Genomic DNA, 26,020 nt, shown 5'->3' with positions numbered 1-26,020 from the left:
GTTTTACATTTGAAAGCCTTCCTCAAATGTCTGGAGATCTGACTATCTGTAAATATTTAAAGAATGAGGCACTAAAAAACTGATTGGAAGACTTGTGTGCATAGATTAGGCTTGCCAACTGATAGCTTCACCATAGAGAGCGTCTTTGTTCAAATGTCACCTTCTCAGCAAGGGCTCCCCCATCCCCCTATCTAACACTCTCCCTTTCACTTTCACTTAGCATTCCCTATCCCTCTTTTTCAATTTATTTTTTTCTATAGCATTTATCTTTTTTTTTGAGATGGGGTCTTACTCTGTCATCCAAGCTGGAGTGCAGTGGCACAATCTCAGCTCACTGCAACCTCTGCCTCCTGGGCTCAAGCAATCCTCCCACATTCAAGCGATTCTCCCACCTCAGCCACCTGAGTAGCTGGGACCACAGATGCACGCCTCCATGGAGGCTCACCTAATTTTTTGTATTTTTGGTAGAGACAGGGTTTCATCTTGTTTCCCAGGCTGGTCAACACTCCTGAGCTCAAGTGATCCGCCTGCTTTGGCCTCCCAAAGTGCTGAGATTACAGGCATGAGCCACCACACCCAGTCTATCTTTTAATATATGGTATGATTTATTTAGTTTACTGTCTCTTCACTATTAGAATATAAGTGCCTTGAGGTCAGGGATTGGTGTCTATTTACCGCTGTATCTGCAGCATCAAGACTGCTTGGCAGATAGTAGGCTCTTTCTTGAGTAAACAAATAAAAGAATAAATGAACAGGTACAGATCTGGTTGCCTCACTGGGAGATCCCCCAATTATTGGTTCCTGGACACCTTTTCTTTTGAGCCATTCAGTCTCTCCAGCTTCACAGCTGGGGGTTGGGCCTCATCCTCAGGGTTCTGGCTGCCAAGCAGGGAAAAGGGACTTGGCAGCTTCCTGGCCAGTGTGTAGACTCTCATGTAACCTCCTGTTTTCTGCCCTGCTCCTTGCTGAGTAATTCTGTGTGATCAGCAAGGATAGAAGGAATGATCTTTCAAAGAACATGGAGAGAGATTGGCACTAGGGGCTGGCAGAAAAAAACAGCAAAAATTAACAACCAAAAAATTCACAGCCAAAGCTCTACTCTTTCTGTTTACTGAAGAAAGCAAGTGATCCAATCTCCTGCAAACGTTGTTGATTTTAATAACCACCTTCTCTGCTTCCTCCAACCTGGCCCTTTGGGCTAGACTCCAGACAGCCATTTCTTCCAATTCAAGGCTGTCCAAAGATGCCCCTTAAGGAGAAAGAAGTGGTAAATTCTTAAACTGATGGTAAATTCCTAAACTGGTGGTAAATGGATCTATGTGGCCCAGACCACACTATTTATATCCCCAGTGAGTATTATTAGGTCATTATCTTGACATTTGGTTGCCAGAGAAAGCCATGCTCCCTAATTTACTACACCATAATAATTGTTCACAGGTCGTGGGAAATATTGTAAAGAACTGGGATCCTGAGATATTTTACTTAGAGTTCCTTTCTTATATTAATAGGGGTCTTCTTACCAAATACACCGAATGTTTGAAGGGGAAGAATTTAATCTTGCTCATTAGGGGAAGAGAATTCTGGCCTGGTCCCTTTAAGCACAAGGGATATTTAAAAATGGGTCTATATTTATGCACAAGTTTATACTTCCTGTCTCCAGGCGACTTTTCTGGTGAGCTGTGCAGAGCTGAAGGTAGGAGAGAGAGGGGAACTAGGAGAGCCAATGACGGCACAGAACATCGTGCAAGCTGGGGCTCTCGGGTTTTTTACGGACTCTTCTAGCGCACTCAACTCCTCCCTCCTAGTTGGCGGGGCTCAAGCCTCTGGGGACCTGCAGCTGAGCTTTCTCAGAAGCAAGAAGAGATGCCTCCTTTCTATTCTCTTGTGTGCCTTGTGAAACTTAAAACATTTCATATGTAAAATTACAAGCTGTTTATGGGGTGGAGATTTTGCGCTTCCTCCCATTATTAAGTCATCCTTGAGAACTGAGTGTGGATGATCTTTAACACAGTCTGCCCAGGGTTCTAGCCAGATGTGTTAAATGGGGACCAAAGGACCCACTCTGGGAATGGAGGACCAGCAACTCCTGGGAAGACAGAATTAAAGAGCACGGCTGGAACCTGTGGCCACGGGGGCTGTCCCCCGACATCTTGAATGCGACCCTTGTGTAGAGCTGACTCTGGGTGCCTTCATCCAGCCCCCTGCATAGAATATCTCCTTTAGCCTCATCAAATCACTGTGCGATTAAAAAGTTCAGGGGGTGGCAGGGACAGCTGCCCCCAGAAAGGGAACAGTGTGGGCATCTACAGACAGGTAAACCACAGGAAAACCAAGGAGCCCTAGTTCTCCTCTCCATCCAGGAAGGCTTTAGCTGGCAGCACAAGGGAGGGGTGGCCACACCTTAGGTTATTTTTGAGTCCGTTTCCCCACCCCTGTGTGAAGGTGTGGCCCAGTGGCAGATAGACTGTCCTTAATCTAACCAGAGGAATCCTCCTCCTCCAAGTGAGAAAAGGAGCAAAGGATGCAAAGCGCCCCTTCAACACTCCCTGAGCTGGAAGAAGAAGAAAAATCTCTCCTCCTTTATAGGAATTTGGTAAGTGAGGGATAAGTGATCCCCACTAAGGAGCATGAGCTTTAGTACAAGGACTTTTTCTCCTCTGATTGAGCCGCTGTGCACCGTAGAACTCTGGTGAGGAGCGGTCCTCAGGCCTATTGAAAGGATCAGAGAATACACATATCCTGTTTTCCATTGTGTATACATAAAGAGGTATGAGTCTACAAAGCTTCAACTGCATCTATTTTTTCCTTTTTTTTTTTTTGAGATGGAGTCTTGCTCTGCCATCCAGGCTCGAGTGCAATGGCACCATCTCAGCTTACTGCAACCTCCGCCTCTCTGGTTCAAGCAATTCTCCTGCCTCAGCCTCCCAAGCAGCTGGGACTACTGGTGTGTGCCATGGCACCCAACTAATTTTTTGTATTTTTAATAGAGACAGGATTTCACCATATTGGTCAGGCTGGTCTCGAACTCCAGACCTCAAGTGATCTGCCTGTCTCAGCCTTCCAAAGTGTTGGAATTACATGCATGAGCCACCATGCCTGGCCCTTTTCCAATATTTCGATAAAGGTGAACAGCTGATTTACCCAGTTAGAAGTTTTTCCTGGTTTATTTTCTGTGTGGCGGCAGCAGCAAGGAATAAAATATAAACTCAGTTCAAGGATAACTGCCATGTACATATAATTATCTATTCAAAATATTTAATTTACTTTTTTAAAAAAAGTATCCCAGCATTCATAGTAGCTTTTGACCAATTCTGCTTTTTCAGTTGATGGCAAAAACACACCAGAATATGTGGAGAGGCTGTGGTCGGCCCCATCTTTTACTATGGCAAAAAAAAAGGGGGTCTACAAGCTTGGAAATGTTGAAAATTACTGCCCTGAACCAAAGAGGTGGCTGACACTGGTAGTTCTGAAGTTTCCTACTTACAGAGAATCTAGCAAATCACTGCCATGTGAGGATAATACCAAATAATGGTCTACTCCTACTGAGGTCAGTGTATAAGGAATCTTTAGCAGCGTTTCCCAGGCATTTAAAGAGGCTATATACAGCACTTTGGGAGGCCAAGGCAGGTGGATCACTTGAGGTTGCCTGAGGTCAGGAATTCAAGACCAGCCTGGCTAACATGGCGAAAACCCATCTCTACTAAAAATACAAAAATTAGCCGGCATGGTGGCTGGCGCATGCCTGTAATCCCAGCTACTCCAGCTCAGAGTCTCCAGAGTAGCTGTCTCAGAACACTGGGTCCATGGCACATCAGCAAATGTTCGATGAAAAAATGGGCTCCATGAGTTTGGAAATGCTGGGCTATACGATGCTGGCCTGCAGGACTTGTGCTCATTTTTAGAGTCTATGCCTTTTATCTGATAAACTTTAAAAACAGATACTCTTAGCCTCATTAAACCCCAAAAGCATTTAAAATATTTACCTCTTTCCCTTTGCTGAGATATAGGAAAGGGTAACAGAGGATGGATGGAAAACAGCATCCCTGAGAGGCACCTCCAGCTTAGAGGGATGAAGACGGCATCAGTCATGTGGAGTCATGCAGCAGATGAGCTCAATCAGGGCTCCTAATCCAGTCTTACACTTGAGACACTCTGGAAGTACTGTGGAATTAGTATCTGCAACATGTTAGAAGTAGATGTTTCGGCTGGGCATGGTGGCTCACGCCTGTAATCCCAGCACTCTGGGAAGTCGAGACGGGCAGATCACTTGAGGTCAGGAGTTCTAGACTATGCTGATTGACATGGTGAGACCCTGTCTCTACTAAAAATACAAAAATTAGGCCAGGCGCCGTGGCTCACGCCTGTTAATCGCAGCACTTTGGGAGGCCGATGCGGGTGGATCATCTAAGGTCAGGAGTTCAAAACCAGCCTGGCCAACGTGGCGAAACCCCATCTCTACTAAAAATACAAAAATTAGCTCAGTGTGGTGGTGGGCACCTGTAATTCCAGCTACTTGGGAGGCAGAGGCAGGAAAATCACTTGAACCTGGGAGGTGTAGGTTGCAGTGAGCCGGGATCGTGCCATTGTACTCCAGCCTGGATGACAGAGCGAGACTCCGTCTCCAAAAAAAAAAAAAAAAAAGCCAAAAGCCGGGCATGGTGGTGTGCGCCTGTAGTCCCAGCTCCTCGGGAGGCTGAGGCAGGAGAATCGCTTGAACCTGGGAGGCGGAGGTTGCGGTGAGCAGAGAGCAGAGATCACGCCACTGCACTGCAGCCTGGCAGGCAAAGTAAGACTTCATCTCAGACAAAAAAAAAAAAAAAAAAAAAGAAAGAAAGAAGTACATGTTTCATTTGTCCAGGACACTAGCAGCAGAGTGAGGGGGTAGCACTGGAAAGACCCCAAGCTTGGTAAATTTACTTAGCAGACATTCACACAGGCTTGTGAAGACTGCTGGGCTGGAAGCTTGACCTTGGAACTTGCCAGAGCCTTTAATATGTTAACATGCATTGTGAATTTCCAAAGTAGTGACTAAGTACCCATTATATCTCAAAGATTTTACCTATCCTTTTTTCAAGAAGCACCTCTCTCAGAATTCATTTTAAGGGTCACAAGCACTGGAAATGCTAATATTTTGTGCTTTGACTTCTCTCCCCTTTGCCGCTCTCACTTGCTTTTCCACAGTTAACACCATTTCATGCAAGGAATGCTCTTATGGCCTGAATGTTTGTGCCCCTCCTAAATTCATATGTTGAAATCCTAACCCCTAAGGTGATGGTATTAGGAAGTGGGACCTTGTGGGAGGTGATTAGGTCATGATGGTGGAGCCCTCATGAATGGGATTAGTGCCCTTTTAAAGAGGACCCAGAGGGCTAGTTTGTCCTTTCTACCATGTGAGGACACAGTGAGAAGGCACTATCTACAAGCCAGGAAATGTGTTCTCTTCAGACACTGAAGCAGCCAGGAACTTGGTCTTGGACTTCCCAGCCTTCAGAACTATGGGAAATATATTTCTGTTGTTTATAAGCTACCCAGTCTATGGTATTTCGTTATAGCAGCTCCAAAGCCTAAGACAGATGCTGAATGGGTGCATCATGTCAATGTCTGGCATTTCTTCTGTCAGCATTCTGTAACTTATTTACGGTTTCAGCTGATAACTTGGCATAAGTCCCAAGTTTCTCAATAATGACACAAAGTCCATCAGAGTCTTCATCTCCTGGTTCAATTCAAGCATCACTATAGACCAAAGTCTGTGCTAAGAGCTGTTAGAGCTGATTTATCAATACAGTCCCAAGCAACGACAACTGTATAAATGGCATCGTTAAGATTGAACTCTCCTGGAAAATCATAAATTCTAGGACCTGCTAACTGCAGCAAGCAGTTAGCAAAAGCAAACACAAAAAGGTGCACTTGCTCTTCATGGATTGTAGAATTCCGTGTCACAAGGCTGTATTGTGGGTGTCACGGTGGGTAATAAATTCAGAAGATCACGAGAGGGTGTGAGAAGCATTTGCCCAGAAACAAAATTTTTCCATTTTTATCCACTTTTGCTGGCCTTGCTTTGAACACATCACTGGTCTACAGTGGTTACAGAACCAGTCAGAACACATTTTTCTAGCTACCTATACTTTTCTTCCTCCCTTCCTTCTCTCATGCCCTCTCTTCCTCCTTTCTTTCTTTTCTCTCTTCTCTCTTTCTTCCTTTTTCTACAACTTTATTGAAGTATATTTTCTTCAATGAGGGAATGTTTAAGCTGCTCAGCTCCTAACAGGAACTGGCCCTAGAATCTAAAATTCCTGCTCCTTTCATGGTTTAGAAGCCACGTGGACTGAATTCAAATCCCAGTTAGGTGATTTCCCAACTGTGTGACTGTAGGTAAGCAAATCTCTCTAGTCTGGCTTTTTATTATAAGAATTAAGGATAATGAAAATTAAATTAACTAATTAAATTAAAATTAAAGATGATTAACAGGGAAACCTCACTCTCTGGCTTCCCTGCGGCTGAATGGGCCATGCAACCAGCTCTCCATTCTCCCCAAACACTTCTTACCAAGCATGCTGTTTTTTCCTATGATCTGTTTTGGGGTGAGTCAAATATTAACCACAAGGTTGGTGTGTTAACAAGTCACAACATTTGAAGAATCCTAATCAGGTCAGACTTTGGAATAGTTTCCTCAGAGGTGGGAAGGAAAGCGGGGAGGGAGGATGACCTTAATAACTCCTTGACCTTGGAGAGTCAGCCTTGCAAGTCAACTAAAAGAATGTGTCTCCCGGCAACATGCCCAGCCTCCCTCACATTGCCCAAAGACAGCAATGCAACAGCATCCTCAAAGGAGGACATTGACTTCCATGTTTGCTGGATTATTGTACATTTTTCTTAGAATGCTTGTGGAGGCTGTTTGCTAGTCAGTAGGGTATGTGAGCTTTGGAGTCAGGTCCTAGTTCTTCCCAGCTCTGCCACTTATTAACCATGTGACCTTAGGCTATTACTCACTGTACTCATTTTAGAATACAGACATGCAAAGCCCCTGGTCACTGGATTGCTGGGACAATAAAATGATAGAGATAATAAGAGTGGTTATACTTGCAGAGTGCTAACTCTGTGCAAGGCACTGGTTTCAGCACTTAATGCGTATGACCTCATTTACTCCTCCCAGTGACACTATCGGGTTAATAGTCCATTAGCTGCATGTTATAATGAGCAGATAAAGTCCAGAGAGAGGTCACTTTACCTGTCAGAGGTCGCACAGTAAGGGTTGGAGCTGGGATGTGAATTTGCCTGTGCAGTCTGGCTTCATCACATGCTCAACCACCCCACCAGACCACTTTCCTGTGCCATATCAGCTCTTCTGAAGGAAGTCATGTACGCAGAATGTCTGCCCCTCAGTAAGAGCACAATAAATGGTGATATTGAAATAATAACTAATACTTCCATTTCCTCAGGCCTCACCAGCTTATGGACTTCATGCAAACACCTCTTGCCTGCTCCCAAACCAGGCCCCAATGTCTCCTGAAGTTATTCCTGGGATGCCTCCCATGGACCTCCTGTCCTTTCACACTTGCCCCTCCCTGAGGTCCTGCCTGTGAAGTCCCTTGAGGTGGTGCCTCACCCTTCCACTGATGTTGGTGTCCCCTAGGCCTCTCCCCTGAGCCCTCTGGCCAAGTTCCCTGGGCCCCAAGCACAAATGGGTATCTGGGCCCAAACAGTCAATACCATCCACTTGGAGACCAGTGACTTTGTGTTCCCTGCTGTGTTCTGTTACATTCAATAGACATTTCCTAAGCAACTATTATATTTTGAAGAGAGTGTTAGAAGACACACAAAAAGTAAGAGCTAATGGTAGCCCATCTTCTTTGGATGTCTGAGCAAATGACATTTGTGAACAACAACAAAAAAGTAAGTTACAAACAACAAATATGTTTACAAGGACACCCTCTAGCAGCGTAGGGCCACCCAATGCCTACTAAGGTGCTATACAAGATCAGTCTTTCTTACCACATTCATTAAAAGTCGTGAGGGCCAGGCTGGGAGCTGTGGCTCACACCTGTAATCCTAGCACTTTGGGAGGCCAAGGCAGGTGGATCACTTGAGGCCAGGAGTTCAAGACCAGCCCAGCCAACATGGTGAAACCCTGTCTCTACTAAAAATACAAAAATTAACCAGGTGTGATGGCGGGTGCCTGTAACCCCAGCTACTCGGGAGGCTGAGGCAAGAGAAACCCTTGAACCTGGGAGGCAGACGCTGAAGTGAACAGAGATCACCTGGGCAATGGAGTGAGACTCTATCTCAAAACAAACAAACAAAAATTGTGAGGGTTATAAAAGAGAAGGTTTTGTTGTTATTGGTGGTGGTGGTGGTGGTGATGTGCAGCTTAGCAAAATGCCCAGGCATACTTAATAGCCCCTATTAGCTTTTGTACATAATCTTTATATCTGAGTTCTTGCTAAGGAATTTTCTTAACTTTTGCTTTCCGTCTAGTCAAAGAAAGCATTTTAACCTCACCTGGGCACTGCAGCATTGCAATCAGGGTTCTACCAGGTGGCTTCTCAGGGATTTTGGTTATGTAGTTACTTTAAACTAGAATGGCTTCATTGCCTCAAAGGCCATCCACTCCTCAGAGGAAGTCACTAGTCCTCTTCCAACCAATGGGACAGAAGCCCCAAAAACAATGGTGTGTTCAGTGACTCAGGCTTGACAATGGGGAGAGAATTAGATGAGAGATTTTGAGGAAAATGAAAATTGCCTACATAAATTTTAATTTTATGGAAACTGAAACTGAGGATGTTGCATTTTTCCTCAGCCTTAAATTTATGAAAAGTAAAGGCAAAAGCAAGATACTTCCACTTGGGAGGAGGAAGGAAAAAGCACTCTCGAGTTCCAAGCCGGCCTGCCTGAGGACAGTGGTTACTCAGTAACTCTCTTTAGAACTTGCTTAGCCAAATTTGGTGTTGCAAGGCTCTTAGGCTTAAAAAGATTATTATTTATGATTGTGCTCCAGTATTTCTTCTCATTCTTACAAGGCAGCTGAATATTTTTTAAAAATCAGAAATTAACAAAAAGGTAGAAAACTCAGGTAAAAATATATATTCTGAGATGGTAGAAAATTCTATCATTGTAAACAAAAAATATTGAGGGACTCACATTTCATGTTTAAAATGCTTTAAAATTCATATAAGACTGTTTCTAAGTTTTTTCAGAATTTAATTTTACATTAACTCTGATACAGCTCTGATGACTGGAGGAACACCAGGGTTCTTGGTCTCGAGCCAATAGGATTAATGACATGAACACACGTGGAGTGGTTTTAAGGAGCAAAAAGTTTAATAGGCAAGAAACAAGGAAGGAAGAAGAAAGTGGCTCTCCAGTACAGACACAGAGGGAGGGGGGATTCGAACAAAGAGAAAACCCTGTGTGCACAGAAAAGTGGCTGCTTATATTGCGATGCTGGAGGAGGTGGTGTCTGGTTTGCATAGGGCCCAGTGGATTGGTTTGACCAGATGTGTCATTTACCTAGCTCGCAAAAAGCCTGGCCCTCCCACCTTAGCCCTTTAGTATGCAAATGCGGGCCGCCATGATGTTCTGAACCCATGGTGTTATCTGGAGGTGCCCATGACATTTGGTACACCTGGTGACAAGGAAAAGATGGCAGGAATCGCCATATTAAGTGAGCCCAGTTTTTACGGGCCTGCATTGGCATATCAAAGCTTGCTGGCCTGGCCCTTCAAGCCACATTTTCTGTTAGGAAAGAGATGGTTCAGGGGTTGTTTCTTATTACAGGAAAAATTCCACCGAGAACCTTACTATCTGCCTAAAAATTATTTCTTAATAACTCCTGTATCAACTCTATAAGAATTCATAGCCCTGGGTCATTGATTGGTCCAAAGGGTCAAGGACCCAGCGCTCAGTATAAGCCCAGAGAAACCCTGAGCAGGAGAGATTATAAGGTCAACAAAATGTGAAGGGAGGGCACAGGGCTGAATGTGTGATCCTGAGAAGGTCTAGGTCAGCCCCCAGCTCCCACCCACCCTCTCACAAAGAGAGATCATTTTGGGAGGTGGTAGCCACTAGGCTGCCCTGGGCCTCAGGGAAAAGTGTGGTCTTTTTGTCAAATGTTTGTGAAACAGAATTAGAAAAATGGGGGTTGAGTGATGGAACTGGAAAAACTATCAAGGAGAAAGAAGGAGCCTGGGGTCTAGAGGTCAAAAGTCACGCTGGTGGTGGAAGGGCAAGGGAAGCCCCTGTAAGCCCCTGTGGGCTGGGGCAGTGAATGGAGGATAAGGAATGGCCCTCGAGGAGCTGGGTGCTGCTCTAGACCTGAGAACTGAAATGAATTGTCTTATGGGTTCTCAAGGCACGATCTGTGGACCAACAGCATAAGCATCGCCTGGGAACTTCTTATAAATGCAAATTCTCAGGTCCCATCCCAGATGGACAAAATCAGAACTCTGCAACTGAGGTCCAGCATTCTGTTTCTGGGTTTTTAAATTGTATTTTAATTTAATTTTTATTTATTTATTTTTTGAGACGGAGTTTCACTCTTCTTGCCCAGGCTGGAGTGCAATGGCGCGATCTCAGCTCACTGCAACCTCCGCCTCCTGGGTTTAAGCGATTCTCCTGCCTCAGCCTCCCGAGTAGCTGGGATTACAGGCATGCGCCACCACACCTGGCTAATTTTGTATTTTTTGTAGAGATGGGGTTTCTCCATGTTGGTCAGACTGGTCTTGAACTCCCGACCTCAGGTGATCCGCCCACCTCGGCCTCCCAAAGTGCTGGGATTACAGGCTTGAGCCACCGTGCCCGGCCTTAATTTTATTTTTTAGGAGACAAGGTATCGCTGTGTTGCTCAGGCTGTACTCTAACTCCCAGGCTCAAGCAATCCTTCACCTCAGCCTCCAAAGTGACTGGGCCTACAGGCACACTCCACCACACCCAGCCCCTGTTTTAATTAGCCCCTCAGGGGATTCTGATGACTGCTACAGTTTGAGAACAACTTGTTTATTAACAAAATGCTGTGTTTCAGCTATTAAGACACCACAAAGAAATTCATTAAACCAACTGTTTACTGGACTGACTGAGCTGCTGTAACAAATCATTACAAACACAGTGACTTAAAACAATACAGACTTATTCTCTTTACATCTTTGGAGGTCAGAAGTCCAAAATCAGAATGACTGGACTAAAATCCAGGTCTCAGCAAGGTTGGTTCCTTCTGGAGGTGCTCAGGGGACACTTCATCCCCTTGGCATTTCCAGCTTCTAGAACCCATCTTTATTCCTTGGCTCAGGGCCTCTGAGGGCAAAGGGCAGCCACTTCAAATCTCTTGCCATTACACTGCCTTCGCCTCTAATGCTCATTCTATTGCCAGCCTCCCATAAAGGCCCTCATGATTACAATGAACCCTCTCAGAACAATCTCTGTATCTCAAGATCCTTAACTTAGTCAAATCAGAAAATCCCTTTTGCCATGAAAGGCAACCTATTCACAGGTTCTGGGGATTAGGAATATGGACATTTTTGGGGAGGCCATTATTCTGTTTCCTATAGGGAGGAAGATGAGAAATATGCACTTTCATTTGCTTGTATTCACATAAATAAACAGTTTTCATGCACAAGACACTAATAAATCCGAATACCTGTGAAGGATGCGGGGCATGAGGGGAAGGAATGGGAGCTAGCACTTTCTTCTCAAAGTTGACTTTTTATATTATTTTGAGCTTTGAGCCAGGCAAATATATTACCTTTTACACAATGTTAACCATCAAAAAATAAAGAGAATGAGACCCCTTTTAGTAATTTCTGACTGTTGAACCATTGAGTTTGAATATGACATGTCAGAGATCAAACCACTGGGACCTTTGGAGTCCTAGAGGTTACAAGTATTGAAAGCAAAAGCATTTTAGTGGTGATGTAGGTAGTAGGGGAAGAAACAGAATCTTGCTTGGGCATGAACAAAACAGGATAGGCACTAAGTCAAAGATGAGGGACTGGGCTTGACCTTCAAGGCAAGTTAATGTTTTGGCCTTTGTTCATATGTTTTAGAGTTAAAAAGTTCTTCAGATCTTCCAAGTGCCCAACAAAGGAAGAGGTTGAGATCCCCATTCCTTTCTCCTTAATTAAAAAATAATAATATACTGTGTCCACTAAATGAAACTGCCTTTGCAAAAATTATAGTAGTAAGGGAAATTTAATATAACTGACTCCATCTTGCTTCTAACAGTCTAAAGTACTTTTGCTCATTCTTGTGTGGAAATCGTTAACAGTCCTTTCCCTCCTTGAACCGATCTCTTCCTTGTTCAAAAATTGAAACCATACAAGTTCACAAGGTAGAATTAGAATTCTACCTAATTATGACCTCACAAGGTCATAATTAGAATTATGGTAGGGGCCTGAACTTTGTTAAAGAATAGGCATGGGTGAACAATAACCATCCATTGTTTGCTTAACTTGCTTTTCTATAAGTTGCTTACTGCCCCAGGGTTACGCAACTGAAGGCTGCAAAATTCGTAATTTCCCCATCTATTCCTATGGATAATATCACTATTTTGAAACCTAAAGAACTGGTTTTTCAGGTGTTTTTCAGATTTAGCATTTTGGCAGACCAAGAGATACCACCTGGTCCTGAGACCCCCTTCTCAATGCATTGGTTTTTTGGGAGGCAGCAGGCAGGAAGAACTTGTCGGGCTGTGACATAAATTGCATGCTATTTTCTTAAATAATTATAAATAAGAGAGCTCTTTGCTCTGAACACGTGAGAGAATGACAGACACTTTTATGATAATGCTGATCATTAGTTTACTGTTGAACATTAAGCTATAACAGTAGAGGACAACTGAGATTTTGAGACACAGCCTGCCTCATGACATGGAAAATTAAGTGCATGCAGTTAAAGGAACATCTGCATACAGTCAAACACTGTGTATAGCACCAAGAGAATTTCCAACTTCGTTATGCCCAACAAAAACTCTTCTGTCTCCCCATCTCATCTTACTGCCCAAACTCCAGTGAAGACTCCCAGGCAAAGATGTCTCCCAGGACTATTTTGTTCATGTTCTGCATCTCCTCAGTGGTCCATCACTTATCACTTTTCCATTCTATATGTTCATCAACTCCCCATACACTTGGCCTCCCTGATAACCCTGGTCCCACATGCGGGCTGATACTGGCTACTCCTGATATTGAGCAAACAGTTTTAAGTGTTAGCATGCTTTTCATTTTCATTTGCGAGTTTGCAATTATTGTTCCAGCTGAAGCAATCTGGCCTTTTCAGTTCCATGTATTATACAGGTTATGCCAGGCCCTATGCTAGATGGAGGGCTGGGAAGCAGGTCACGAAGAAAAATCAAGACATGGTCCCTGTCCCTCAAGTAATAGCCCAGTAGAGACCACCAATACCCAAATACCTAGAAATGCCGTAAGCACTATAACAAAGGTATGAATAAAGAGCTAAGGAAAGACACATACAAAAGCAACAAATTCTTCTTGGGAAAGTCACAGAAAACAAAAGAGAAGTGATATTTAAGATGGGCTTTTCAGGATATGCAGGAGTTTACAAAGTAGACAGGGAATGGCAACCCACCCCAAGCCATAGGAAGAGTTTCAAGTCTGCCAGTACACAATCGTAATGGACAGTGCAGTGTGTCAAGATGGCAGTACCTTTTCTGCCTGGGGGAGGAGTGCTCAGGCAGAAAAGACAGGGCTAAGTTATAAAAGGCCTCATGGCAAAGAGGACTGTGGAGGTAACTAAAGGCAATAGGGCTCTTCTATGAAGATGTGTGTCCAGATCAGATCTGTGTTAGGAACATAATTCCAAAGGAACTGTGGAGCCCTTCATGAGTTTAGTAGGCTTTACTGAAAATTTGGGAACCTGCTGGGGAGGGGCTGCATCATTCCATGCACCATCCATTCTCATGGTATGGCTGCCTTGTCTCTTTCCCCTCCCTACCTGGGCTCCTCAGCCCTGGGAAGTTCCAAATTCTTTTCCATCTATTATGCAGAGCAGCTTCTCCACTTCCCAAGCCTTGGTCCCAGACAACACTCAAGCCTACAAGGGGCTCACTTCTATGTTTAATTATCAAAGCATTTTTCTAAATAAAGGCAGTTATTTTGCTGAGATAAATTCTGGTTTTGACTTTTAAAGATAATATGAATTTCTTTATCTCACCACATATATTAGTCAGCTATAGTATCAGCAACATTCTAGATATTTTACACATAATGAAAATTATCTATGAAGCATAATTATGCTTGAGAAATACAAGGCAGCATTCTCCAAATCATTTCAGTATTTCAACATCCAAGGTAAAATAATTACAGGACACTTCGTTAAACTTGTTTTAAAAAAGGTTTATTTGTTACAAAAAGTTAAATACTAAAGCTAAAAACATATAAATTCAGGTCAGGCTATATTAAAATACACACATACCCTTCCTTGCAAAATTATTAAAGGTTGAATTAAACAGATGCTTTAAATAAAATAAAGTACTCTTTGAGGACATTTTTGTCAGATTAACTATAACAGTGTAGTGTAGTTTTTAAAATTGCAGTTGAAAAGTTTAGCTGTCTTGGAAGTCAAATTTATCCAATTGTTCAGACTTCTGTTACTACTTAATATGAAGCCACCATGCTGGCTTGGACAGAATTAATTTCATTCATGTTATGGAGAGTTCTATATTACAAATCTGGTCTCCTATAATATGAACAGTGAGCAGTCAGAAATATACAAAGGGTTAAATAGGGTAAAGACTTTGGCCAAGAAAGGAAAGGCCTTAGTTCTACCACAGAGTATCTTCTCTAATTAAAATGACTGGGAAATATATGGAAGCAGAAACCAGCACAAAGCACTACCCATCTAGAAATAATCTTTCAGTTAAAAAACAACTCTCAAAACCAGCACTCATTTCTCTAAGATAGGTTACAAGTATTTTACGATTTCTTGTTATATTAAATTGAGTTAAAGGTACTGACAAGTCAATATGCAAATGGGTTTAAACACTAATTTGATTTCTCTTCTGACTAGCTCTGGAGAGCTGTGACATCTGGATGTTGGTGTCACTCACACAGGTAGGTGGTAGAGAACTTTCATAACAAAACTACACACTCCACACCAACTGGGCACCAGCTTCCAAACCCAACTCCACTTCAGGTCAAACAACCTTAAGGAACTACCTATAGTCTAGTTAAACACTAAATAGTATTTTCAAGAAAATACCTTTTTTTGCTTTGCAACTTATATTTTTCAATTTCCTAGATTAAAAGTTACTGAGTTTGAACTTTAAATGCTGTAATTCATATAGGGGTGCGAATATGCTCATGAAAAACAAAAGGCTATTATTCCATTTTAAAAGTCTTAAATGTGAATGAATTTCTAGAAATCTACCACAGTATCTATTTTTTACAATGCTAATCCTTATCAAATGGGATTTGCCAGTGGTTGATAAACTCAAGTGATTAAAATACAAAAGACATAAAATCGATTCCAGTAATCGTCAATTATACAGCCTAATTAAAATCAGCCCAATTAAAATATTTCCTGGAATATATCTATAGGGAATTTTTAATGTTTCACTTTGTTTTTGTTTTTTGTTTTTTTTGGAGATGGAGTTTCGCTCTTGTCACCCAGGCTGGAGCGCAGTGGTGCGATCTCGGCTCACTGCAACTTCCACCTCCCAGGTTCAAGCGATTTTCCTGCCTCAGCTTCCTGAGTAGCTGGGATTACAGGTGTGCACCACCACATCTGGCTAATTTTGTATTTTTAGTAGAGACGGGGTTTCACTGTTTTGGCCAGGCTGGTTTCGAACTCGTGACCTCAAGTTATCCACTTGCCTCAGCCTCCCAAAATGCTGGGATTACAGGCCTGAGCCACCATGCCTGACCTAATGTTTTACTTTGGCAGTGTTGGTATACATACAAGGGCTAACGGTATGGGGTCCCAATATTATACTATAAAACCATTTAATCAAATTTTTGAAAAGTCGGAAAAACTGTGTGTATTCTAAAGTCACTGGAAATTAAAAGAAAAATATATTCCAGTAGTGACTTACAGATGAAAATGATGCTGACAATAGACAGTAATCTGTTTTTCCATGTCTAGGTTTGTGAGTTTCTGATATAATTATTTCTCTATACATGTGATGTGAAAGAAAGAAACTATCATTCTGTCCTCTATCCCAGTCCATTTTCCCTCTATGTAACAAGTCTTTGACTTATATCCTTTCTTTGAACTTACTGTGTAATATTAGAGGACAAGATTCATGCTACTCCTTATCAAATAACCTTGCAGTCCTTGAAAAGAATTCAAAGAATTTAAGCCACTGACGTCCTAATCTTGGTAAATAACACTAAAAACAAATTCTTGAGCCAACTTTGGTAGCAAATTCTCTACATAGCATCTTTCTCTGTGAACATCTTTATACATGTGTATTAAAGTTAGGCTGGTTAGTCACTCTTACCAACCTCCTGATCTTACAGAATGATCAAGAAAGTATTTGTTCATCTATGATAGAGCAAGAACTGTGACTGTTTTAAAGCTAAGACAACACAACACATTTCTCCCTTGCCAGCCGAGGTGGCAGTGGAGGCCCTGGGTGGTTCAGACCTCCCCAAAGGCGGGAATCTTCACTATGTTCTCTTCCCTCCTGTGAGCCTCCTTCTCTTCCCTTTATATCAGTGCCTTTTTCTGCTTTCAGAGAGAAAGGTGTTTGAGCAAGAAAACATAGGATATTTCCCACCACGAAATAGACATAATTTTGAGGGCTCAGCACAAAATGAAATCATGGGGCCCTTCTTCAAACATCATTAAGAATTTCCACTATAGCAGAGCCTTGAACCAAGTGCGGGGTCCCTCTAAGTGTGGGCCCTGTGCTGCTACACAAGTTACACGCTAAGAAAGCCAGCCCTGCCTAGGTTCCCCGCCTACTCAGATTGCCAAAAGGAGATAAAGTGGCTCAATTGGGTTGTCCAGATGAAAAGCAGGTATTTTTTTATGATGATTCAAACACTGTCACCAATTGAGAACTAAGTGGCATTTCACTTTCCAAATGGCCGGCAAATTTCTATTCCTAAAATCTCATGTTGGACTGATTGGTTTTCCCCTAGATTTCTCATTATACAAATGGTTATGCTGGGTCTTTAAATGCCCCTTATTTTAATAGAGCAATTAATCAGACATGATTAAATTTCTGTATTAATCCTACATAATTTTTTTTTTAATCTAAGCATTTCTTAACTGAGAGGGGTCTAAATATCACTAAAGCAACAGGACATCTTTAAGGGAAAACGGCTGCAAAACAGCTTTGCATTCTAGAGTGAAAGCCTTAGTTTTAGCCTATGGTATATTTTGTTCCCTTTTAAGACCACAGTGGTAGTTTTTTTCCAAAGAGAACTAATAAACATATTAAGCTATATGGTAATTTTTCTAACACCCACATTGGTTTCGGTCAGAAGAATTTTACTGGAACCTGGAGGTATCCCATTCTTCATAATAATAAAAAAGAAATGAGTGTATAAAAGCTCCAGGTTACATTACTAAGCAACGACATTTCCGGGAGTGAATATACTTCCTGTATTCCGCAAGCTGCTTCAAGTACATATTCGACGGCCATCTGTGCTTTTCAACAAAACTGCGTTCTTCCACTGAAGTTTTAAGAAAAATAATGTTAACCGAATATGTTTTATTGTGGATCAATTAAGATATCAGCTATTGATTTCCTCTTTAATAGATGAGATCCAAGCTCTGTGATACATCTCCTACCATTCCCACAAGTTTTCCCAAACAATTTACCACCATTTTGGTTAAATTAGTATCAGGATTTAAGTTATTATGTGACTTACAATTATATATATCTTGTCCACTACTTCGAGTAGTATTTCATTATTTTCCTTTTCTTTTTTTTTTTTTTTTTGAGATGGAGTCTCACTCTGTCGCCCAGGCTGGAGTGCAGTGGCGTGATCTCAGCTCACTGCAACCTCTGCCTCCCCAGTTCAAGCAATTCTCCTGCCTCAGCCTCCTGAGTAGTTGGGACTACAGGCGTGTGCCACCACGCCCAGCTAATTTTTTGTATTTTTAGTAGAGACGGGGTTTTACCTTGTTGGCCAGGATGGTCTCGATCTCCTGACCTTGTGATCTGCCCGCCTTGGACTCCCAAAGTGCTAGGATTACAGGCATGAGCCACCACGCCCGGCTTCCTTTTCTTTTCCAATAAAGCTTTTGTTTTTCCTGGATATAACGGACTTATTTTTTTTTTCCATTTATAATACTTAGTTTTCTTTTCTTTTTCTTTTTCTTTTTTTTTCTGAGACGGAGTCTTGCTCTGTCGCCCAAGCTGGAGCACAGTGGCGCAATCTGGACTCACTGCAAGCTCCGCCTTCCGGGTTCACGCCATTCTCCTGCCTCAGCCTCCCGAGTAGCTGGGACTACAGGCACCCGCCACCACGCCCGGATAATTTTTTTTGGTATAATACTTAGTTTTCTTTGTAGCTAACTTAGTCTTCCAAAGTCCTTCAAGTCCTCTCAGTTGTGCTTCCCACCCAGCCAGTCATCAGATAAGCTGTTCTTTCCTGTTGCTGCTGCCCTGCCTGCTTTCTGGACCTGCTTCCTGCCTTGGAGTTGGATCCCTCCATTCTTGAACTCCAGGTCTTTCGCTTTGTTCATTCTCTAGGTTTGGTGAAGCACAACTGTCAGAGGCATTTGAACTAGAGCAACTGCATCTTGAATAGGGGCTGGGGACAATGAGGCTGAAACCTACTGGGCTGCATTCCCAGACAGTTAGGCATTCTAGGTTACAGAATGAGATAGGAGGTCGACTCAAGATATAGATCATAAAGACCTTGCTGGAGGCCAGGCACGATGGCTCATGTCTGTAATCCCACCACTTTGGGAGGCCGAGGCGGGCGGATTATTTGAGGTCAAGAGTTTGAGACCAGCCTGGCCAACATGGCAAAACCCCGTCTCTACTAAAAAAAAAAAAAAAGAAAAGAAAAGAAAAATTAGCTGGGTGTGGCGGCACATGCCTATAATCCCAGCTACTGAGGAGGATGAGGCAGGAGAATTACTTGATTCTCCATCTACTGTTTAACCTCATCTATTATAAGTCAGATTAACAGGGTCTTGATTCAGCCTGCAGGACCATACAAACTAGCTGCTCAGCTCTAAGTTTCAATAGGAAGCAAAGGTGACATGACACTACTCCCTCAGTAAATATTAAAAACCAGAGAAAAGTTATTAGAGATGAGCTCTGGCAGCCAGCAAAACAAAACAACCAAAACCCCGTAACACAGAACACATAATATCGAGCTAAATTAAACTGCGAGAATAATGAATCCATAAATGCCAAGGGTAACATATTCCTGTGCACTGCTGTTTGTGTTCATGAGTCCAGTATATAAAAACCTAATACTTAATGATCTATTTAACTGGGTTCTGATGTATCTGTGCCTGTACTGACATGACATCTTTTCCAGTCTCACTTTTTGATTTCTAAACACCTCTAAAAATGAAAAATTCTCAGTCAACAGAAAACAAGTTGTAGAATTCCAATAATAATTTGAGAACTTTTCAAGCTGAAGATGGACAGTTCTATAAGGAAGCTGTAGAGTGACCGTGACAAGAACCTCTCCCAACTTCAAGTGACCGTGTGCAGTGGGCCAGGTGTAAAGCACTGGAGAGAAGTGACTGCGACCCTCTGGAGAGGGCATGCTCCTTTAGGTGGACCGCCAGTGCCAAGCCACATGTTGCCACTAGGATGATGGGCCTGGGGTAGCCAGATCTTCCAATTTTTCAAAAGAAGCCAAAATATGGTTATTTTTAAATACCAGTACTATATATTTTTAACTGTGGGGTCCCAATAAAACACGTTGGCAGGCTACACCTAAACCATAGATGGCCAGTTAGTAACTATTGATTTAGACAATTAAATTCTCCCTTATCCAAAAGGCGCTTTTTTCCTCTGCCCAAGAGGATGACACCTCATAGCAGGACCCTGGACAGGAAGAGGCACTGCAGAATGAGAGTTCTCATGATTCCCTTTTAATTCCCATCAAAGGAACAGAAGGCAACATCGACACATTGTCTCCTCCTTAGCCTGCCACCTCACATCGCACTGGAAGTCCTGCTTTGCACCATGCCAGGTGTCATAACATACTTTATAGGCAATTGGGTAATACCATATAATGAAAATTCATAACTAAAAGGATTTATAGAGCATCTTTCTCCCAAGGTTGTAATAGTACTCCATATATACCATATATCTATACAAGATAGTAAGTAGAAAATAATCTTATTCTTCTCTTACAAATAAGAGTGACCTAAGGTAACATAATGAAACTGGCTCCAGGACCAAAGTGCAATTCATTTAACTTTTAGCAAGCTTCTTAAATAACTATATAAGCAGCTACTTAAATAACTATAGAAGAATGTTCCTTCTGACAGCAAGCATATGCAAGCCTTATCTTTATGAACTGACTGTTTTTTCCTTGCACAAAGTACATAGCTAATAAATAACTGTTGTTTTGTTTTGATGTGATTATGCTTCTCTACTGTACTAATAGTTGACTTATGTAAGGAGGCTCCTAATAGACATATAATGTTTGTTGACCGGCTGAATACATCTCCCAAAAACAGATTGTGTGTTTCTGGGTTTTCTTTAACTGCACAAGTAGCTGAATAAAAACAAGAGATTTTTACTCTTTTTTCTTTTAGAGACAGAGGTCTCGTTATGTTGCTCAGGCTGGACTCAAACTCCTGGGTTCAAGTGATCCTTTAGCCTCAGCCTCCCAAGTTGGCTGGGATTACACCGAGGTGGAATCACCATCTTGACCATATGATTTTTATATCTTTTACCAGCAGAGTCTTTTTTACAAAGTAAAATTTTAGGTAGAACTCAAGATATGAAACAGATAAAGTGGAACTACTATGACTGAAGGAGGGAGGGAAGAGTCCAAGAACTGTAAATTTTAGCCTTCTCTCTCCCTTTCCCTTACTCCCTTCTCTCTCTCCTTCTCCTCACCCACTCCCTACTTTCTGTCCCCCACCCTAGAAGACACTTCAGTTATCTCCACGGAGATTTATTTGTCCAGAGTGTGAAACTCCTTGATTAGGTAATCTTTCACTTCCTTTTCTTTTTAGCTCAAATTTTCCTTGAGTCTATGCTAGATAATAACATGAGCAAACCACTGCATCTAAACTGTCTATTCTGACAACTATTATATTTTCATTTTTTTCTTTTTACGCAGTACTCAGTAGTTCACACTTTGGTTTTAATTTTTATAATTTACCTTAGAAAGCATATTACATACACTCCCAGTAAGTTTCACAACATTTTTTATATAGGAAAAACTGTTATTCCAAAGTAATATAAGGGACTCCCATATAGATATACTCAGTAAATACAGATATCCAGTACAATAAAGCTAAATATAATATAGTTAACAAGAGTTAAATTCCTTTATAAAAATTTTTTAAATCTGTACTGTTTAAACTTTGCTGCTGACTTAGGTAGTTAGAACTAAGATATCATTTTTCACAACCAAATGCCACCTGAGGACACATTTTGTCACCTTATCTATTTCAGGGAAAGAAAATGCATTTAAAAATGGATGGAGCTATAAAATAATCATTAGAAAACTTCTTGTGTAACACAGGTTAAGGCACTTATGTAACACAGGTGACTATAAATTGTTTCCTCAATTACCACACTGCATAATTTATAAGAAATTTATTACATTGACTATTCTTATTTTGCTAAAAGTACTACTTCTACAACTTATGTCTCAAATCTAAGGACAAAGAACAAAAAGCTTTCTTTTCAAAACAGAAATTAGCAATCTACCTGAAAGATCCTGAAATTCAGGCTTTTGACTGAAGATGAGGTAGTTAGTAGCAATGAAATGAAGTAGCCAGGTTGAAAGGCAATCAGAGTGGTGAAACTGCAAGAAAAATGAAAAGTGAAATAATATTGCACATAATGGCCACCAGTATGATAAGATCAAGAGAACGGCCTGGGAGCAATCACGGAGAGCCCATATTCATGTTTAATGTGCCTTTACCTGATGCAGCTTTCAGTCTACTGTGACAGCAAACAGGATGAGGGAGCACTATTAGCAAATAACGTTAAAAGTACATTCTCGGAAGAAGCCAAGCCAACAGCGAATAACAATCTACGGCTGCCGGAGTGGCCAAACATCTTTAAGCAATGCATGGCTGCATCTGAGGTTCTTGAAGATTTAATTTGAGATTTTAATCTGAAGCCACGGACTTCACTAACTGCACCTGTATCTGTGTAGTAGATGATGGTGAGCAATGTTAAAACAAGTTCACCTGAGGAGCAAGCCAGAAAATATTTTGAGGAGGAAACACCATCGGCCGAAGGCATGGGTTTCAATGTGTAAATGTTTCTAAGAGAAAGCTGTGGCTAAATATTTGCTTTTAATGAGATGTACAGTAAACTGAGCAGGATTTCCAGCTCCATTCTCCTCATTCTGAGTTCCAATAGCTGCTAATGGAGGGAAAACTCCAAGCAAGCAGGCCACTGACATCATCACCTTGGTGCCCATCCAGTGACACTCACTGATCCATCCAACCACCAATGCAGATGACAGTAACTTGCTGGCAGGCAACTTTGGTACATGAGTATAGAACTCTTTTTTTCATTATTATTATTGTGGTACAATATGTGTAACATAAAATTTACCACTTTAACAATCCTTAAGTGTACAGTTAAATGTCATTAATAAGTACATACACATGGTGGGGCAACCCAACACCACTATCCATTTCCAGGCCTTTTCTATCACCCCAAACTGAAACTCTGCACCATTAAACAATCTGTTTTCTCCCTATCCCTATCAGGTCCTAGCACCCACTGTTTTACTTTCTGTCTCTATGAATTTCACTATTCTAGGTACCTCATATAAGTGAAATTCTAAAATATTTGTCCTTTTATGTTTGGCTCATTTAGGGTAATATTTTCCAAGTTTCATCCATGTTGTAGCAGATATCAAAATTTCACTCCTTCTTAAGGCTGAATAATATCCCACTGTACATATATACCACATTTTGTTTATCTCTTCACCTGTCAATGGACGTTTGTGTTGTTTCCACCTTTTGGCTAAGTACAGCTCTTCTAAGGAGATGCAAAAATATTAAATAAGCAACAAGTAATGCTAAATTGAAGAAAGATTAGTAATCTCAAACCTTAATAAAAAAACAAGGATTTGCTTTTTTTTTTTTTAAAGCTGTATAGTGTGAGAGTATTTAAACACAAATTCACAGGTCCCGCTTATATTCATTATATAAAATCAATTTTTGAACTGGAAATAACTTTATAGTTTATCTAAGCCCACATAACATTTTAACAGTTTTTTTCTCCCCTTATCTTTTAGCAGATGAATGTGTGCAATCTCAAGGGAAAAGAAAAAGAACCTTCAGCTTTTTAGAGAAGCCACCACTACTATTACATGATTAACCCAGAGCAGATAACAAAACACCAGGAGGTTAGGACATTGCCTTAAGGGCTGTGACTGAGAAGGAAAAGGGAAGTCACAGAAATAAACAGCTGGCTACAAAGCATGCTTAAAAATGAAGAATTTTATTTTTGACCAAGATTTAAGATATTATCCAAAATATCTTAAATACAGTAGGATGACACATCTGAATAAGCTTTCCGCTTCCAGGAATGAAAGAACTGAGGAATGAGGAATTGGTAGCACATGTGGGGGTTTGGGAAGTAGATTTCAACAGAGCAGTTCTAGCTAATGTACAGACCTGGCCCAGATTCATAGTCTAGGGACTCTGTAACAGGAATGGAACATGTCTCACTGTAAAAACTAGGTTTTAGAAGGATATGTGTTGACGTAAGAAAATGGGTTCAAACTGAAATAAGCAACAGAATTTTTAAAAAGGTGTTAAAAAACCATAAACCAAATGCAATAGAACTTAAGAGCTACAAGAAGAACGTGGAGAAAATACCCGTAAACTCACAAGAAAGTACCTGGAAACTCTCAGAAATACAACTTGTGCCTCAGATAGCCAAATATTAACATATAGATTATAAATAAGAAGACGCATTAAAATTTTTAATACAAGAATAAATACAACTTCATAGGAATCACCAAAGTTTGAACAGATAGGGTTTAAACAGGAGTAGAGATTAGGAATCTCCACCTCAACTCTTGTATTTTAAGAGTCCTCCTTGATGGAAACCTGAAGGTAAATCATGGTAGAGAACTGAGAGAGGTTAGGGGAAAATGGACAGAGAAGTGAGAGAATACCCACACTGCTCATCTATCTAAGAAAGTATGAATGATGTTTCCTGACACACAGTACAAAACTGGCAGAGTGTTCAGAAATTTTGATTATTTGGAGAGCTACTGGGAGTCTAATTCTGCTAGAAGACAATTTCACTCCTAAAAGTCAGAGAAATGGCAAGGGAAAAGTTAACCAAATTCTGACCAACAGGGTGAACTGACTGGTGAAGTGAAATCTCAAACTAGGAACTTCAAAGAAAACTTGGGAAGAAAACTTCTGTTATCTGGAATTCACAATTGCCAAATTAGGAACCACCAGGAAAAGAATACAGGAAAACTGGTAAATTTAGGCTTAATCTTAGAAAATAAAAAGTCTTCAGAAACAAAATTCAAAATGAGCTTGTATCTTAGATTGTTTGAAATTCAAGGGGAAAAGATAAGGATAATCACAGAGTCAGAAACCAGAGAATCAGGGAAAACAAGTCAAGAATTTCTGACAGTGCAATCAAAAATGATTCTGATGAGGAACCAAGGGTAGGGGGGCAGTGAGGGGAGGCACCTAAAGAAATCAATGTGACCACACGGGAAGTTCTCTTATACATAAACGATTTAAGAAGATACTAAAAGATAAGGAAAAAGAAACTTGTGTCCAATTTTTTAAAAAGTATGAACAACTTGTTAGAATAGTATGAAAATGATACATCAAAAATGAACTGAGATTGTGAAACTACTAGAAAGAATTTTAAAAATTGTAAACTAAATTTGGAGGGGAGCTATTTATCATGAGATGAATGTAAACATATTACAAAAAGAGATCAGTGTTACTCAATTTTTTTTTTTTTGAGACGGAGTCTCACTCTGTCATCCAGGCTGCAGTGCAATGGCACAATCTCGGCTCACTGCAAGCTCCGCCTCCAGGGTTCACGCTATTCTCCTGCCTCAGCCTCCCAAGTAGCTGGGACTACAGGCGCCCGCCACTACACCCAGCTAATTTTTTTTTTTGTATTTTTAGTAGAGACTGGGCTTCACTGTGTTAGCCAGGATGGTCTCGATCTCCTGACCTCATGATCCGCCAGCCTCGGCCTCCCAAAGTGCTGGGATTCCAGGCATAAGCCACCACGCCTGGCCCTACTCAATTTTTAAATTTGTTTTTAGCCCTAATTAAATACATGTGATCGTAAGACTTGATTATGAGAGAAATGAAGTCCAAAATAGTTAAGGAGATAGTAGGAGAAGACCTAGATGCTTCAAATAAATTCCCTTCTATAAACAGAAGTGTTGATGAATGAATTCGTTTCAGCTTGGAGGCAAGCATTCAGCTGTCACAGATCTGGAATTTGCCCCATCATGTGGCTCCATTTTAGCAATGTGGATGGAGATAAAAGTTGTCATGCTTTTGTAACCCTGGATGTCAAAGTTGATAGGTACAGATATGTTGGATACCAGATAATATTTCAAGAAGTACTGACACTCTGTAGTGATTGAACAAATATATTCCTGTGAAAAAAACCTAGAGGGCTCGGCTTACCACAAGTTGAGTACACAAGAGTGTGCCATAACTACCACAAGTGCTGAAACTGTCTCGGGCAGTGGATGGAATGGCAGAATGGCCAACGGTAGGATGGCCCATCTGAATAAGCTTTCTGCTTCCAGGAATGAAAGAAAGTGGGAATAAGGATTTGGCAGGTTTTTGACTGTGAGCACATCTGGGGGGTTTGGGAAGTAGATTCAACAAAGTAGTCCTAGTTTATTTACAGACCTGGCTCCGATTCATAATTTAGGGC

At 41.3% G+C, this 26,020-nt stretch overlaps 1 protein-coding gene across 7 annotated transcripts in view; it reads right to left on the bottom strand.

Moving 5' to 3' along the window:
• RHOBTB3 (Rho related BTB domain containing 3) overlaps nt 1-26,020 on the bottom strand; it is a 106,513-nt gene that overhangs the window by 6,351 nt on the left and 74,142 nt on the right. For 4 of the 7 annotated variants that reach the window (XM_055387175.2, XM_055387177.2, XM_004042285.5 and 1 more), the window contains exons 11-12: nt 21,821-21,917; nt 14,319-17,627 (exon numbers count right to left, since the gene is read on the bottom strand). In XM_055387175.2, the coding sequence (XP_055243150.2) occupies nt 17,512-17,627; nt 21,821-21,917 (213 nt within the window). In that variant the 3' untranslated portion in view covers nt 14,319-17,511. Of the gene's footprint in view, nt 1-14,318; nt 17,628-21,820; nt 21,918-26,020 lie in introns of those variants that run through there. The other 3 variants (XM_055387176.2, XM_063705877.1, XM_063705878.1) reach the window with 1 other exon arrangement.

This window comes from Gorilla gorilla, chromosome 4 (assembly GCF_029281585.2).
Source record: "Gorilla gorilla gorilla isolate KB3781 chromosome 4, NHGRI_mGorGor1-v2.1_pri, whole genome shotgun sequence".
Lineage (NCBI taxonomy): Eukaryota > Metazoa > Chordata > Mammalia > Primates > Hominidae > Gorilla > Gorilla gorilla.
This window is presented reverse-complemented; position numbering and strand designations above follow the sequence as displayed.